The 15,444-nt window shown below is 36.5% G+C and overlaps 1 protein-coding gene across 8 annotated transcripts in view; it reads right to left on the bottom strand.

The window, feature by feature from the left end:
- DCAF6 (DDB1 and CUL4 associated factor 6) overlaps nucleotides 1–15,444 on the bottom strand; it is a 92,406-nt gene that overhangs the window by 29,822 nt on the left and 47,140 nt on the right. For 4 of the 8 annotated variants that reach the window (XM_065852862.2, XM_065852853.2, XM_065852871.2 and 1 more), the window contains 2 exons: nucleotides 14,717–14,890; nucleotides 6,190–6,249 (listed from right to left, as the gene is read on the bottom strand). The exons of 1 other annotated variant lie outside the window; for it this stretch is intronic. In XM_065852862.2, the coding sequence (XP_065708934.2) occupies nucleotides 6,190–6,249; nucleotides 14,717–14,890 (234 nt within the window). The remainder of the gene's footprint in view (nucleotides 1–6,189; nucleotides 6,250–14,716; nucleotides 14,891–15,444) is intronic. 3 more of the 8 variants (XM_065852881.2, XM_065852899.2, XM_071813976.1) reach the window with 2 other exon arrangements.

The raw sequence follows: 15,444 nt of genomic DNA on the forward strand, positions 1-15,444 counted from the left end.
ATGCAGGTAAATTAAACTGCAGACAAGTATGTGTACACACAATATTATCCTTTATAAGCAGATCCCTTTCCTATCAAGTACACTAGCAAGAATATAAAATGGTTTTGGAAGTGGTGTTCAGTCTTTTTTGACTCAGCATATACACATGAAAAAAAGATGATGAGATCTAGACACAGTGAGTGGTCTAGAAAAACAACCATCCCTTTCACTTTTTTTACTACTTAGAACCCAGTCAACTATTAATACCCTTCAACCTGCTGTAAATTGTCAGCTAGTTGTCATAAAAACACTGTAAACTCATGTTCTGAGAGCTTCAGGATTAAAAAGCCTTCATATTTTAATAGCTGTAAGCAGAAGGGAAGTACTTTCTAAACTTAATATTCACATCATCCAAAAGTGAATCAAACTGAAAACCACTGCAAGTCTGTCAAATATTTGCTCCATATACAATTTTAAGGAGGCTCAATGGGCTCCTTCAAAACAGGACTGCTGAATGACATTCACCTACCCACCCACCATCCTTGAGTAAAACTCATGGTCACAGTCTATCTACATGCGTGGCATGATTGCCGTTAACAGTGAAGTTGGCCTTGGGCAATACTACAGAGTTAATGGAAAGTGCCATCAGATTAAGCCTCACTACAGAGGTGCCATTCTCTCAGAACTCAGATGGGAGAGTTTAGTCAGCATAAGGCACTACTCAAAAGACCAGTAAGTAGCCTACATAGACTCGCTTTTCATGAATGCTGAGTTTTTTATCTCAGGACTGTTTGGACAAAACCATGCCGTATTTTCTTTGGTTCACAAAATGCAGAAATTTGGCTATAAGTATACTTGCAGTATTGGCATCAGTTTGACCCTTATAACAAAGTAAAAGCTTCAGATCATCTTTGGGTAAACAGCGATTAAAATTTTAAATTCGATTCAAGCACAAACCTAAAAATTCTTCCACTTAAAAGGCTTCTATGAAAATAACATTGGCTACAATACTGCTGCAGAATATTGATTTAAAAAAATATTCTTAAGTTATAGGAACTATGAAACTGCATGTAAGAATTTAACCTTACAATCAGTGCTGACAGGCACAAGCCTATCACAAAATCAGAGCAGTGATCAGTTGCTCCAAAGAATTTTAAATATGTATTTTGACATATTCTGAAGACAAATTTTAAAACAAAAACAAGAACAACAACAACAAAAAAAAGAAAATTGAAAATATTTTAATGTAAAATAAAATTAACCAATTACAGCTATGATCCTAATCATATATAAGGCATGGGTCTCATTCTATGCAAAGAAAAGCTCACAGCCTCTCTAATATAAAAGTTCCAGTTACACTCCTGTTAGAGTGGAGCAAGGATAAAACCAATCAAAAGCAAGGTTTCCAGTGTCTGGAATAAACTGAGTAAGAAAAGAAACAAATAAGAAAATATTTTATGGTGGCTTATATAGACATTTTGAACAATCTTTTATTATCCCTTCCTAAGAAAGTACAAAAACTTATCGTTCCAACATACTGCACAAGTTATCAGGAGCTGGACTCTGAAAGAGTAATAAATGACATAGTAGGAGAATTATTTACCTTCCTTGTAATAGGTAAAGGCAACACCTATCTTTGAATCAGGAACCCAGACAGGCAGAGACAGACAACTTGCTGCCTTAAATAGTCCAAGACAGCCCCCAGACAATGGCTATACTATAATTTGATACTGCTATGCAACATTTGCCTCAGCACAAAACTAGTTAATATTGCTGACCAAAGTAACAAAACACTGCTATCTATAATCAGCCTAATTGAATGGTAGGGTTGTGTTATAAACCTCAGACCATACTATCATGTCAGTGCTTTCTGGGTTTAAAATCTTGACATAAAAAAAGTATATCAAATCCCCTAACTACGCTTACTGTGGTAGCAATGCTCATGTTTTTTTCCACACTCCCAAAGTTGGAAGAATTGCAGTAGACTTATTCAAATAGGGCACTGACTGAGAAACTATTTTTACTAATTTCTGGAGAGACAACTGCTAAACCACACTATGTAACAACTTTTTCTTAAATCTACAATAACGTGAGCTATGATTTGGACTGGGTCAGTTTCCTCCTTAATCTAGTCTTAGGGCACAAAAGCAACACTAATAAGAACAAAGATTTTAAAAGACAGATGAGACAAGAATCTGATCATAAACTGCACAGAATGAATTGTGTAGTTTACCAGTTTATATTAAACTTACACAGCTAATGAAAGCTGAATAGGAGCCTCTGTGAAGAAGGTTGATAAGCTTTGCCAGTACATAACTGAACATTCTTTTACAGAAGCCACATAAGATCCAGAAGCTGTGAACTCTTAGTTTTCAAAAAGAACAATGTGATCGCCAAAGACTGACTGCATCTCTTTTTCTGCTAGGTTTATCCCACCTCACCAGATATACTTCAAATTGATAAAAAAATGAAGGGAAGAAGAGGAAAAGTTGTACAGCTTCTGTGATTTACTGCAGAGCTATTGCCAAAACTATCAATCTGACTGCAAGCTCTAAGTGGGGTAGTAATTACTCCAAGAGAAAGTCGTAGCTTGTCAATATCTTACTAAACTCTATCCCAAATTCCTCAAAAATACCTTGAAACTTTACTTGGATTTTACAGCCAAACATATTACACTTTAAAGATGCTATCAACAATGTAGAGTCTTATTCCATAAGCAACCCTGTGCTAGACCAGACTCCCATGAAATGGTCCATTCTCCAGGTATCTACAGGAGGAAGGGTAGCTTGAAACTACCATTTTAACCTGAAGATAAAACCTTAAAAAAAACCAAAATAACTGAAAGCAATACCCCACATGTACACTTTTTCCCTTAGACAAAAAACCTGTGCAAGAGTAACTTCAGAAATTGGGGTTCTTAACTATGAAGTAGTAAGCACATAAATATAGGTTTACTAATCATGATCTCCTCATAATGGAATCAGTTCTGTATATTGTAAAGTCATATTGTGGGCAAAAACCAAAGGGAGTTACTCCTGAAGAGAGAAAAATTCATCCAAAGAGGACAAAATAAGAGGTGTATTTCAAAAAGTAGGAATTACATAGGAAGGCTCAACAGATGAAAACTCAGCAGAAGCAAATAAATTTGGAGGGAAGGGTGGAGATTCCCTTTTCTAGTGAAAAATACTGACTGAACAATGTTACACTGATACCAGTCAGAATAAGGCACAACGAAGCCTAAGGGATGACTGAAAATCAAATAATTCTTCAGATAAGCCTAATCTATAGCCCAAGGTATACCATTTCTTTGTTTAGATGGTTCCTATACTTATTAGATGTAGCACTGTACTTTACCAAAGGAAGCAGTACACACCACACCGTGCCTTACAACAAAGCATAAGTCTGAAATTCTCAAGCTTGTATCTGCAGAGCTTACTATAGATCTAGAGAACTCTATATGCACACCAGCACCTAAACAGTTCATCTAACTGGGAGGCAGAGCTTATTAGCTAGGACAAAACACATGCCAATAGTTTCCAGGACTTACAGTACTGTTTATGAAGAACTATGCCATGGCTGACATAGCAGTTCATTCTGAGCCAGCTCAAGTATCTAAAATGTGGCACTGAACAATCTGGAATGGACAACACCACAAGGGATTGCTAAACCCTCACACTAACTTGCAAATATCTAGAATTATCAGTAATTGGTATGGCTCCTGGGTACAGAAGAAGTAGCATTAAGGTGGCATGAGATGCACATGCACATTTATGCTCTTCAGAGTTACTGAGCTAGTTCTCTGGCTTCAGCTTCCCTCTTTAATCATAACAATTCTGGCAGTACCTCCCGGTCATAAGATCACCTTTACATTGCAACAAACCTAACAGCTACCGTCCATTATTACAATCACAGTCAAAAAAAAAAAAAAAAAGAAGAAAAAAGATCCAGCATAGATCACTGTAATCCATTTGAAACCATTTTGTACAGCGGAGAATGACTTCTAGCTTCTGCTGGACTGTCAGAATAACGGCATTATAAATTTATATGTTTTTAATAAGTATCAAAAGATCTTTAAATCCAGAAACAGTCTTCAAAAATAACTGCCAACAAAAGAGACTCCTCCAACAGAAAGACAGCTGATTCAGAACCAAATTACAAAAATACAAGAATAAGAAAAGTATTTCTACAAAAAAAGAACTGATATGACTTCCTTCATTAGCTCCTTAAAATTTTTCAAGATTTCTGTTCAGGTATAAGTGAAATTAATGCAGTTTAACTTCAAAAGTCCAACTGAACCTCAGCAAATTATTCTTTCTAGTTATTATTGGATATTAGGAAACATTTCTTCATGGAAAGGGTTGTAAAGCACTAGGACAGGCTGCCCAGGGAAGTGGTGGAGTCATCATCCCTGGAGATGTTTAAAAGACACCTAGATGAGGCTCTTAGGGACATGGTTTAGTGCCAGAGTTGGGTTACAGTTGGACTTGATCTTAAGTGTAGCACTGCACTTGATTCTATTGTCTGGACAACAGATTTCCTAATAACCTTCCTTTCCAAATTCATAGTTTTCCAAACTAGAAGTAACATTCTGCATCTTTTCAGATGATCCTTAGCATCACAACAGAAAAAGATTGCCTTAAAACAATCAGAGAACTGGTCTACCAATAAAGTCTAGATAACGTATTTTCAGGGGTTTTCTTGCCTATTAAAAAAACCGGAAGTTCTTTTACGAGAGTAAACTTCTTCACATTAGTTCAAGTAATTTCTTAACACAGGGAAGCTACTAGAAAAACTTCCAAGAGTCTATTACAACTGTGGTCTTCTACAATTATGTACTTAATAGTAATACACAAACAAGTATTTAAGGCAACTGATTCTGCTTGAAGAGGAATCTGATGCACATTTGGGAACTGATTCCTGGGACCAAAACTTTTGGTTTTGCCTTTGTTGTTTGATGGACTTAATTCACAACTTCATGGAACAACTGATCAATTTTCCAAAATTTTTGCTGTTTTAAGAAATTCAGTAAACATACCGACTTCCTATGTTAATTCTAGTTTATTCTACTCTCATCAAATAATCCTTTATTCTGAGTTCATAGCAGAGGGGATAATTCAGTCACTAATTATAAGCAACTTCTCCAGCTAAACCTGTAGTGATGTAGACTGCTGAACCACAAATAATTAGCAAATTTACACACTGAGGTTTAAGACTGTGTCTTCTCAAAATGTAGTTCCACAAAATGAATTTATTTTGTTAATGTAAAACACAGCTTGATTTTTTTCAATGTTCTGGCATCCTAAAATAAACCATAATCTCAACAGTTGCCAAACAGACTATTTTTCAGCAATGGGATTTCAAAACAGCATTCTAGTTTAGAATGTGAAACAAGATGAAGCAGCCAGCTCTTTTGCGGGATTGGAGCTATTAAATCTCTACAGAGGTTTTGATATGGAAGCAAGCATAATGCAGAGTGTATGGAAATCTATTTTTAAACTACCATTTATCACTCATTAATTATTCAGACATAAATATTCACTACAGATGACACTGGTTCAGCTGGCATAGGATCACCTACGGTCCACTTCACTGCTCACAATCTGAAGACTGATGAATAATGGGCATAGAGAAAGCTCACAAGCGTTCTTTTTACCACCAGCCCATAGGGCATCTGCAGAGAAAGACTAGTAGTTGTTTAGTAGAAGGGTTGTATGACAAAGGGTCCCAGAGGTAAGATGCACTTCATTGCAATAGGTGCTCTTGTGTTACTCAAACTGTGCAAGTATAACAAAGCTACACACGTCTCTTGCATAAGTTAAATCAATTTGGCATTGTATGATTACAAGTTACTTCAATCTTGATATTTGCACTTTGATCCACAAAGAACCATTCAGAAAAAGACTTTGAAAAACTGATTTTACTTTGCACTTAAAATTTCTAAATGTCTTTAGAGTACATAGATGTTTACTGTGACTACACTGAGCACATTAAGAATTGAGCATAGGATGGCTTCTGAAAACAATTAACCTTACTCTGTTACTCATATTGAGAATTAAATAATTAAGGAGTTTCCAGCAGATCTGCTTACAGAACTCTACTTTATGTAGATGAACAGCATTTTTAGACTGTTTATCATCATGAAAGGCAGTTTTAAAAGGAAGCATTGTAATCAGCTATGGCTGGGTATAGTGCATTTCCTGTCACACGCACCCTGTTGCTCATCAAGTGACATGGATCCAAGCTGTTTGTTAACCACAGAAGAAGGAGAATCTGAAACAAAAATGAGATTTCAACTTAAAACATAAGCAGCAGAGAACTGCACAGCAATGTCACGATCATATGTTAGTTTAAAAGAACAAAAAGCAGCAACATAAGGAAGCTTCGGGTTTGTTTTATGAGCAGCCAGCCATATTGCATTTTCTAGGTATGACAAAAGCAAAGCCACTTGTTTCAAATCATTATGTATTCCTTTAGGTAGTCATTGAACAGCTTGAAGCTTGCTGGCATGTCAATATTAAAAATGCCTGTCCATTACCAGGGATTTTACTATGTTCTTCAAATTTCTAACATGTCAGGAAAAACACTGAAGAGTTATGACTCCTAAAGCCTTTGCTCCAACTACCAAATGACACTAGTATTCCAAAGCACATACGGAATGTAAACTTCAGAATACTGATACTGCAACATAAAATATTCAACATCATACCAGTATCTTCAATACTTATATCTAACATCATAAAACTTAAAAGATGAGAATGTTTACATACACAACATATAAAGTGATTTTAAAACATTAAAGCACCAAAATGCATCCCACTCATATAAGAGTTCGATAGTTCTGCATTCCTAGATGCTATACCTCTGTGGTATCTGATGATTGAGATCTTCATGAGTTTAACACAGTACCACACCAGGTAGTCTTATAAAAATCCTCATGTAATCACAAAATCTCGAAAACCCCAGTACTTAAATGCATCTTTTCACACTGGACGCTACCAGTTAATAACTGTCATCAGCACTGCATTCATTGTCCAAACAAATGACAGATGCAAAGTTCAGTACCCTCTGTGAATCTATTTTCCTTGTCACCTCTGAAGACCAGATCTTACGTCTGTATAACCTTAAGTTGATGTATATCATGTATATTATCTTGAAATGATGTATGCAAGTTTGTGCAACATTTCAAGGATATTGGCTAGGCTACCATACTTTTGTTCTATTTATTAATCTTCTGTTATAAACAAATTCATGCTAAGATAAAAGGATTTAATCTCTTGTACTGTAAACTGAGCCATAGTCTGCCAACATCACAGCATGCTAAAGGAATTTTAACATGAATTTAAAACCTATGCAAGGAAAGCAATGCAATAATACAATCTCTCCTACAGGAAGCTCACTTCCAGGTTTGGGTCAGAATCCAGCATGACCCATTCTGCAGTACAGCCATAAAAGCTGGTAAATTGACACAGATGATTTAGATACATATCTCAAATGATACTTCATTCCCAGCCCTTGGTGCAAGAATCAGTTTGTTCTTTCGTTACACTGATACCTAGCATAGGACAGGGGAGAAGGAGTGAAGAACAAAGATGAGGAGAGTCTTAGGTAAGCTCAGTGTATTTTAGAGGCTGGCTTGTTTTGCTAACTGGACTTATACAGTTTATTTCCATAACTGAGGAACACAAAACAGGCCCTGTTTTGTGTTCACCTTGGTTCAGCCATGCCCACACCTTGCACCAAACACATCTAAGCCAGACCACAGAATCTGTCATCTAGATTTAGATGGGACATAGCTCTTAAGTATGAGAGTTGTAATATTAATATATTTCATTTTCCAAAACTGAAGTGTACTTTACATATCATCTTCAATTTAGAAGTATCTACAGCAAAGTTTTTTTCCAATGGAGTAGTAATCCATTTTTTCTAATGTAAGCTGGAAGAGAAAAGCTGGTGTAAAGATGCACCATGTCATAAGATGATCTACTTGTATTCCAGCTGACTCAGCACTGGAATCAGTCTGCCTCTCTCTCAAGGGCAGGTGGGCTTTGATCACTGACTCAGAGTTATGAAGCACATCAATGGGATTAACTTGTACCAAAAGTGCTAAAGGGAAGGGAGGTCTTGGACAGCAAGCTGAGAAGCCTAATGAGAAAAGACAGTGACGCTCTCTTCTGGCACTCCAATTCTTTCTATAAGCTTATATGTCCTTTTTTTAAAAGGCATATCATGCTGCCAAACATTCACTTGGCTGGAAAAGCTAATCTCATCAGTTCTTTAATTCAGATCAAAATGAACAGAACAAACATAACTGAACCAAGATATTTTAATTATAAACATAAGGAATTACATTTACTACCCTTATCAGCACTTCTAAATTTTATTAGGACCTCATGTTATGCAACAGTAAGAAAGAAGCTGGTGTGTTTTATGATGTGCATCATTTGATTACAGTAAGTAAAAATTTTCTTGGTAGTAGTCCATGCCAATGTAGGCTTAAACCACCCACATTTCACTATTATTTTTGTCATCTTATAACTTGTGAATGCATTTCACTTGTTATATGAGAATTTTTAAACAACACATAGGAAGCATCTTAAGTATTTCAATATTTCAGCATGGTTTAAGAAGATATGTCCGTTTGTAGCAATTTTAAACTCACTCTTTTTTTTCCTTTTTCAAGTCCCCTGTGGCCACAGATCACCAGTATCCCTTGAAGTGGCACTGCAGTCTGGAACCCCACAGCTCAGGCAGGGAAATAAATATGACCATGGAACCAGCCTAGAGAAGTTCAGGTAAATGCCTCTTTTTTTAATATATGGCTTTGTTTTGTAAAAATTCTCAAAAAATACTTTCATCATTTCTGATAAAGCTTTTGAAAAAAGCATTATCAAAAACTGTGCCATATAGTTAAAAAAACAAACAAAAATCCAAACTCTTACCTGAGCTTTCACAGGCTGGGTCTACATCCCAATGCAGTTCGCCACTGGTTGTAATGTCACCAGTACTTTCTAAACTGGAACACCACTTAAAGAGGGAACTGGAGATTCATAAATTTGGGGAACCTCAAACAGAAAATACAAGATAATTTTAAAGTCAGTTATATGCTGAAGGATCTTCCTATAGTTTGGGCAATCAGCACCTGACTTCATCGAAATATTAACATGCCATCTCCATCGTTTTGATGAAAAAAAAAAATTCCTCTTTATATCACTATAATATCAGCTCCATTGTAAGAATCAGGCCTGAAGCAGTGAGGCCTGTTTTAGAAGACCTAAACATGACACAGAGTGTTTTAAAAACTAGGAATAATTGCTTTGCACAGTGAATAAGTTCTCAGTTACATATTTTGGATTTCAACTAGTAACATTTCACATCTAGGTGTTTACAAAGAATGCAAAGAATCTAGTAATAAAAGCTGTAGTCATCCCCTTGCTCTCTGCAGAAAGCTTTAACACAGAAAAGAAAGTCCAATTTGTCCTGCTTTAAAGACACTGACCGTCTAGATTTTCAGAACCACCAAAGTTTTAAAAAAATGGATCCAGTCAAAGTGCATCACACATTCTGCAATACGTCAGCATGCAAATGTATATATCTTCATTCCACAATAAATACAGTCTAAATCAAATTAATTTTTCCTCAAAAAAGAAAGATTCATATTACTTTGTATTTTTGTGGGTAAGATTATGCACATTGACTGCAACAGAAACCCCTGATGCACACTGTTCTACAATACTGGTTTATCTTTTTCACTTCAAGATCAGCTCAGTTCATGTTTCTGTAACTTCTCAAACTGCATTCCATTTGCCTGAAGTTCTCAAAGAGAGAAGTGACATAGATAATGGCGATGCATACACAGCATATCAGCAATAGGCAGAGCATCAATAACAATAGGTTAAAAAGATTTATTTTCTTTGTAGTTTGTATATAGCACATATATGCTATTGTTTAAATACTGCACAGGATCTAGATGTTATGAAATGCCACAAAAATCTAAGTTTAAACTAGTCTTTGTTGGAGAAAGTATACAATAAAAAACCCAAAAACTTAACATAGTTCCCAAATTTAATAAAGCAACTATGCAAAAAAAAATCTGAATTTGTTCAATACGTAAGCAAAGGTTTGAAGTCAAAATTGAACTGATACACGCACCATATACTGCTTTTAAAACTCTGTCAAATTTACACAATACCTGTGAGAGGTATCCAATAAAACAGTCTCTTTGCCATCTGAGGATAAAGTATCTTTTCCCTCAATGCCAAATCAGGCCACTGTAAATCATTACTCAGTTAACTCCCTTTCACATTCAACAACGAGATAAACTTTTGACCATATTTTTCTAGATAGTGAAGGTTAACTATTACAGATACAGCTTACAAACCCTAATGTAACAAAACCCTAATGTAACAATGACAAGTCCTTCAACTAGGAGACAGAACAACTACCAGACAATCTAATTTTCTATTAGGCCTGTAAAAGCTTTCAGCTCTTGACTTTTTCACTGGTGATTTCTTACATGCTTGAAGTATTTTTTCTCCACTCTGTGTCTACAGCTATAATTGAGCTTCTGTGGTTGCAAAGATAAGGACCGAGAATGAATTACAGGACAGAGGAAATGGCCTCAGTCTCACACTGGATTGTTCAAAACGTCACAAGTGTAAATTATACAACTTGTGCCAGAGTAGGGATTGAGGACTTGCAGCCCTGCGCCAAACACTATGATGCCATTTCACATAGTGGCAGACATATTATTTGTTTGAAAATTTACAGCCAGTATGTGCTTGAAAACTGAAAACCTGCCTCAAGGCAGAACAAAGACAACCTTGCAGGAAAGAAAAAAAAAAGGGAAGGAAAAAAAAAAAAAAAGCATTGTCTCTGTCTCAGAATTTATTATTCAAAAAAATCCCCAAAACTAAGCACTCATTTTTCTCCTACCCCACTTCTGAAATGCCAGCTTTCCACAGGGTTGGAAAACAACCGTCTCCATGGAGAAGCTAGAGACCAAAAATCTGCAGCTCTGGTTTTCCAAAGAAATAGACTTATACACATCTTCCAAAAATAAGTGTTCAGAGGTCAGAAAAAGGGAACAAAACAAAGTAACTTGCATAAGAAGAAATGAGCAAATGCAGAGAATATTTCCACATCCAGAGTGATGTGAAGGTGGATTCCCCAACCAAAAGAAATAAGTTTCATTTTGTTCCCTCCCATCACAGAATCGCAGAACGTTAGGGATTGGAAGGACCTCAAAAGATCACCTAGTCCAATACCCCAGCTGGAGCAGGAACACCTAGATGATGTTACACAGGAATGTGTCCAGGCAGGTTTTGAATGTCTCCAGAGTAGGAGACTCCACAACCCCCCTGGGCAGCCTGTTCCAGTGTTCTGTTATCCTTACTGAGAAGTTTCTTCTCAAATTTGAGCGGAACCTCTTGTGTTCCAGTTTGAACGCATTACACCTTGTCCTATCGTTGGTCGTCCCCCATAACAGAAGAAGAAGGAATACAACGAAACAAGTTGATGAAGCACAACAGGAATTTCTTGTATTTACACATAAGGTAGATTTCTTGAGGAATAATTGAACTAACACATCAAATGTTTGAATTTCAATCCCGCATTTTAAATCTTCCACTGCCTATAGTGCTGAAGGTAATAAATTCCACCAATCAGATCAAACAACAAAAAGATATACATTCTAGTGAGCTGGAGTTCAGGCAGCAAAACTGTTCCCACTTCCTCTCCCCAGAAATAAATGTCTCCATAGTGTTAAGTGAATCTACCTTTCAAAGCTATTACTTAATAAGTAAAAGGGTTAAATTTGCAAATTCATTGTCATCACACAAAGAATGAGGTAAGTATTTGAACACTAGTTTCCGCCAAGGTTATGTATGCATTTTGGGGTTCCCTGGGGATGCCAAACAAAATGATGGGATTCAAACTAACTACAATCCATCTCTGACTCCTTGTCAAAGCAATTACTCAGCTTAAAGCTTCAAATTTGTGCCAGTATGGATCCTACAGTATGTTGATCCACAAGCAAGTGGGAATAAAGAATTACATTGCATCCTTGAAGGGGCACTAAGAAAGAGATGGGCAAGACAGTATCAGCTGAAACCCAGACCAACACCACATACTTGAAAGGTAGTAAAATATCCACAGATACACCTTCAGCTGAAAATTCTACAGATATGGTTGTAACTAAACTTTTTTTCTAGCTTCAATTCAATGGGAAACAATTTTGTAAAAAAACAAAAACAAAACAAAAAAAAACACACACACACAACCAAATCAAAAAAACCAAACCAAACCAACAACAACAAAAAAAGTCATTCCAAAAAGAAAACAGAAGATCAAGATCCAGTGACTGTAAATGTTAGCTATGGTTTTGCCTCTGTCAATACATATCTTTGAGTTAATAAATTCCAGTGTTCAGTTTGCTGAAAAAAAATTGTAGCTTGTTGGTAGGGTTTTTTTTTTCCTGGCAGAAAACTGCAGCCACTCACAAGAACACTGCCAACATTGTTTTTCTTGTTCTCCTATAGGCAACAGGCACCTATGGCTGCCATCCCTAGGATAAGAACAGAGCTCTTCAGGTTTTACTGGTTTCCAAACATTCTGAAAACTCACTATAGAATTTTGTAGTGTGGGAAGTTATTCAAAATTCAATAGCTATATATTGTAACTAGAGCACTAGCCACTGTTATATCAAATTGTTTTGTAAGGCTCTAGATAAATAAATAGATTAAACCACAGCAAGTCAAGGTGGGAATGTATGACACAATCCTTTTAAGAAATTTAGCCACACCTTAACTTTCACAGAATTTATCCATAGAAGACACATTGCTAGACATTACTTCTCAACACAAGATATGCTGATTTTTCACACAGCATGCAGCTCACTCATTTTTACGCGGTGCCATGACAAAGTTTGCTTCAAGTTTATGCTTTATGGTTAATCTCTTTATTCATATGCATGCTTCTACTCTAACTTTCTCAAAGATGTCTCTTTATTACAAAAGGTTTTCCTGTAATAATTTTTCATCCCTATAAGGCACAAGAAAGAGGACAGTGAAACGAAAAGTCACTCTGGTTAAACAAGGAGAGCATATCTGAGGACTTTGGCTTGTTAGAAGTATTTTCACTATACTCACTGTAAAACCATAGCATTTAAGAGTGCCAAAATTCTGGTTTACTGAATTGTTACCCTGGTTTAGAGCATATGCTAAACCAAAGCTGTGTAATAATTACTGAGGGGGAAAATTACTGAAACTAATTATTCAGAATAAGTGTATCCTTGATAAAGTTATATCTACATCTTCAGCATATAAGGTAGCAGTGTGGCAGGTAAGGAATCTGCTCTGCATGGTTTCCCCTCCTCCCAATTTGACCTGCATTCTTGGCTGGTAGTGCATGGGGGGAGCCCAATGTGCTGGCACTAAGAAGCATAGGGGAGTGGAACAGTGTGGAGATACCACAGCCAGGCCCTGCATACAAGGCAGGTACAGGAACCACATGGTATAGCTGCTGTCAATTAAAACAGATAAATGTTCCATTCTGTTCAAGATGCTAGCTACTGAGCCAGTAGATATGTTGAAATTTGCTCACCACAATCTCATTATAATACCAAAACACACCTCCACCCCAAAGGATCCACACCTCCATCATGCCCCTATGCTCCCTTGAGCTAGTGCTGTGAAGTTTTTACCTTAAAAAAATCAAAGCAAAAATTTTTACATTGATCAATAACAAAGATATGTATGACTAGAGTCACTTAAGCTCCACCTGAATGCAGAAAATAGTATAAAATGGGGAAAGTTAGGGAAGACACCATCACTGAGAAGTCAAGGAAAGAGCATAACAGACTTCCCCTCGCAAAAAGACACTCTGGGGTAAGATTTACACACTTGGTTATGTTATACCAAGAGTCTCCCCAGGACACTTAAGACTTCAAGCCTCTGTTTTTTCAGACACTATGTTTTATCCATGGCAAACTAAAATAACTTGTAGCTGTTGCTTTAATAAACCTCATTATTTATGTATCTAGTAGTGAGAATTTCTCATTGGGTGTACTCAGACTTACAGGATATATTATACTAATCGTGAATCTGTTCAAGCGTGTAAATTCAATGGTGATGATCTGACCCTGCACTATTAGTGAATCTATAATCACATGAATTCAACAAAATGTCTGACTGGTTGGTGAGCAAGATTGGATTCATAGTGCTGACTTGAGGTTATCTGATGTATTGGGCATCACTCAGGAGTTCAGTTCAGCTGCCCCAGCCCCCAGTGCAAATACCGAGGACAAGCTGGAACGCAAGGGAGCTAAACTTCTGCTAAATTAACCCTCTTAAAGCAACAAAAGGTAAGCCTTAAATGTTACTATCAGATACAATTAACACTAAAATGCAATTTCAAGTGTGTGAGTACCTTACTCTATTCAGGATACAGAAATTTCTTTCTTAACTGCTCTAACAAACATTGCAGATACCTGACACCATGCACCTAGGAAACTTTAGCCATATAATATCCTTTAGCTATATAATCCAAACATGCTAGATAAATGAAATCTGTCAATATTACTCTTTCCCTAACCATGTGATGATAAACACCACCACATGCAAGGTAAGACAAGCAGCAAATGCATTAACTGTCTTGTTCTGGAAGAGAAGCATCTCAGCAAACAACAGCAGCACAAACTATAACTACGTTAGCTGCTTAAGAAACCTTGACAAATGACAACCTGATGTCTGAGTGTCCTGGGAGGAGCCCTTAGAGGACTGATCAGAGGAGGAGGACTGTGGCGCTGAGCCCTCAGCTAGCGCTCGCTGTCTCTGTTGTTCTGCCTTCTTAAGCTTCAGTCGCTGTAGACCCCTACGGATTATAGCTAACTCAGGTCCCATTAATTCTGTTAATTCTGACAAACAGGGAAGGGGAGAAAAAAAATGTAAAAGAAAGAAGCATTCAATATACAATATATAAAACAGGGAGAAAGGGTACGGTGACTGAACAAAGCAACAGATACTAAGTATAATTATTGTGAAAAAAGTTATGTAAATCATTTATTAATGCCAACACATTAGAAAATAAAGTATTGAAATTGTTTTTCTCTTCCTAAATGCACAAATCACAAGACTTAAAAGATTATGATTCATGTCATACAATACACCCCCTCCCCATCTCTAACACTTCAACCATCTAACAAATACTTATTTAACAAAAATAGATAGATCCTGACTGATTCAAAACAAATCAAACAACAGAAGTATTCACCTTCATGTTCTTAACATAGACAACAATTCAGAATATTCGCATTGCAAAAGTATGCAACTATGCTCTACAAGTAAATTTTAAAAATTAATGTGATAGCTTCCTAATATGAAAAAAAAAAACCAAACAATTTTGATCAAAACAAACTTGTGAAAAAAGCAAACTGGGACTACAGAAAGAGGTGGCAGAACAGCATTTAAC

The sequence above is a fragment of the Patagioenas fasciata genome, chromosome 1 (assembly GCF_037038585.1).
Source record: "Patagioenas fasciata isolate bPatFas1 chromosome 1, bPatFas1.hap1, whole genome shotgun sequence".
NCBI lineage: Eukaryota > Metazoa > Chordata > Aves > Columbiformes > Columbidae > Patagioenas > Patagioenas fasciata.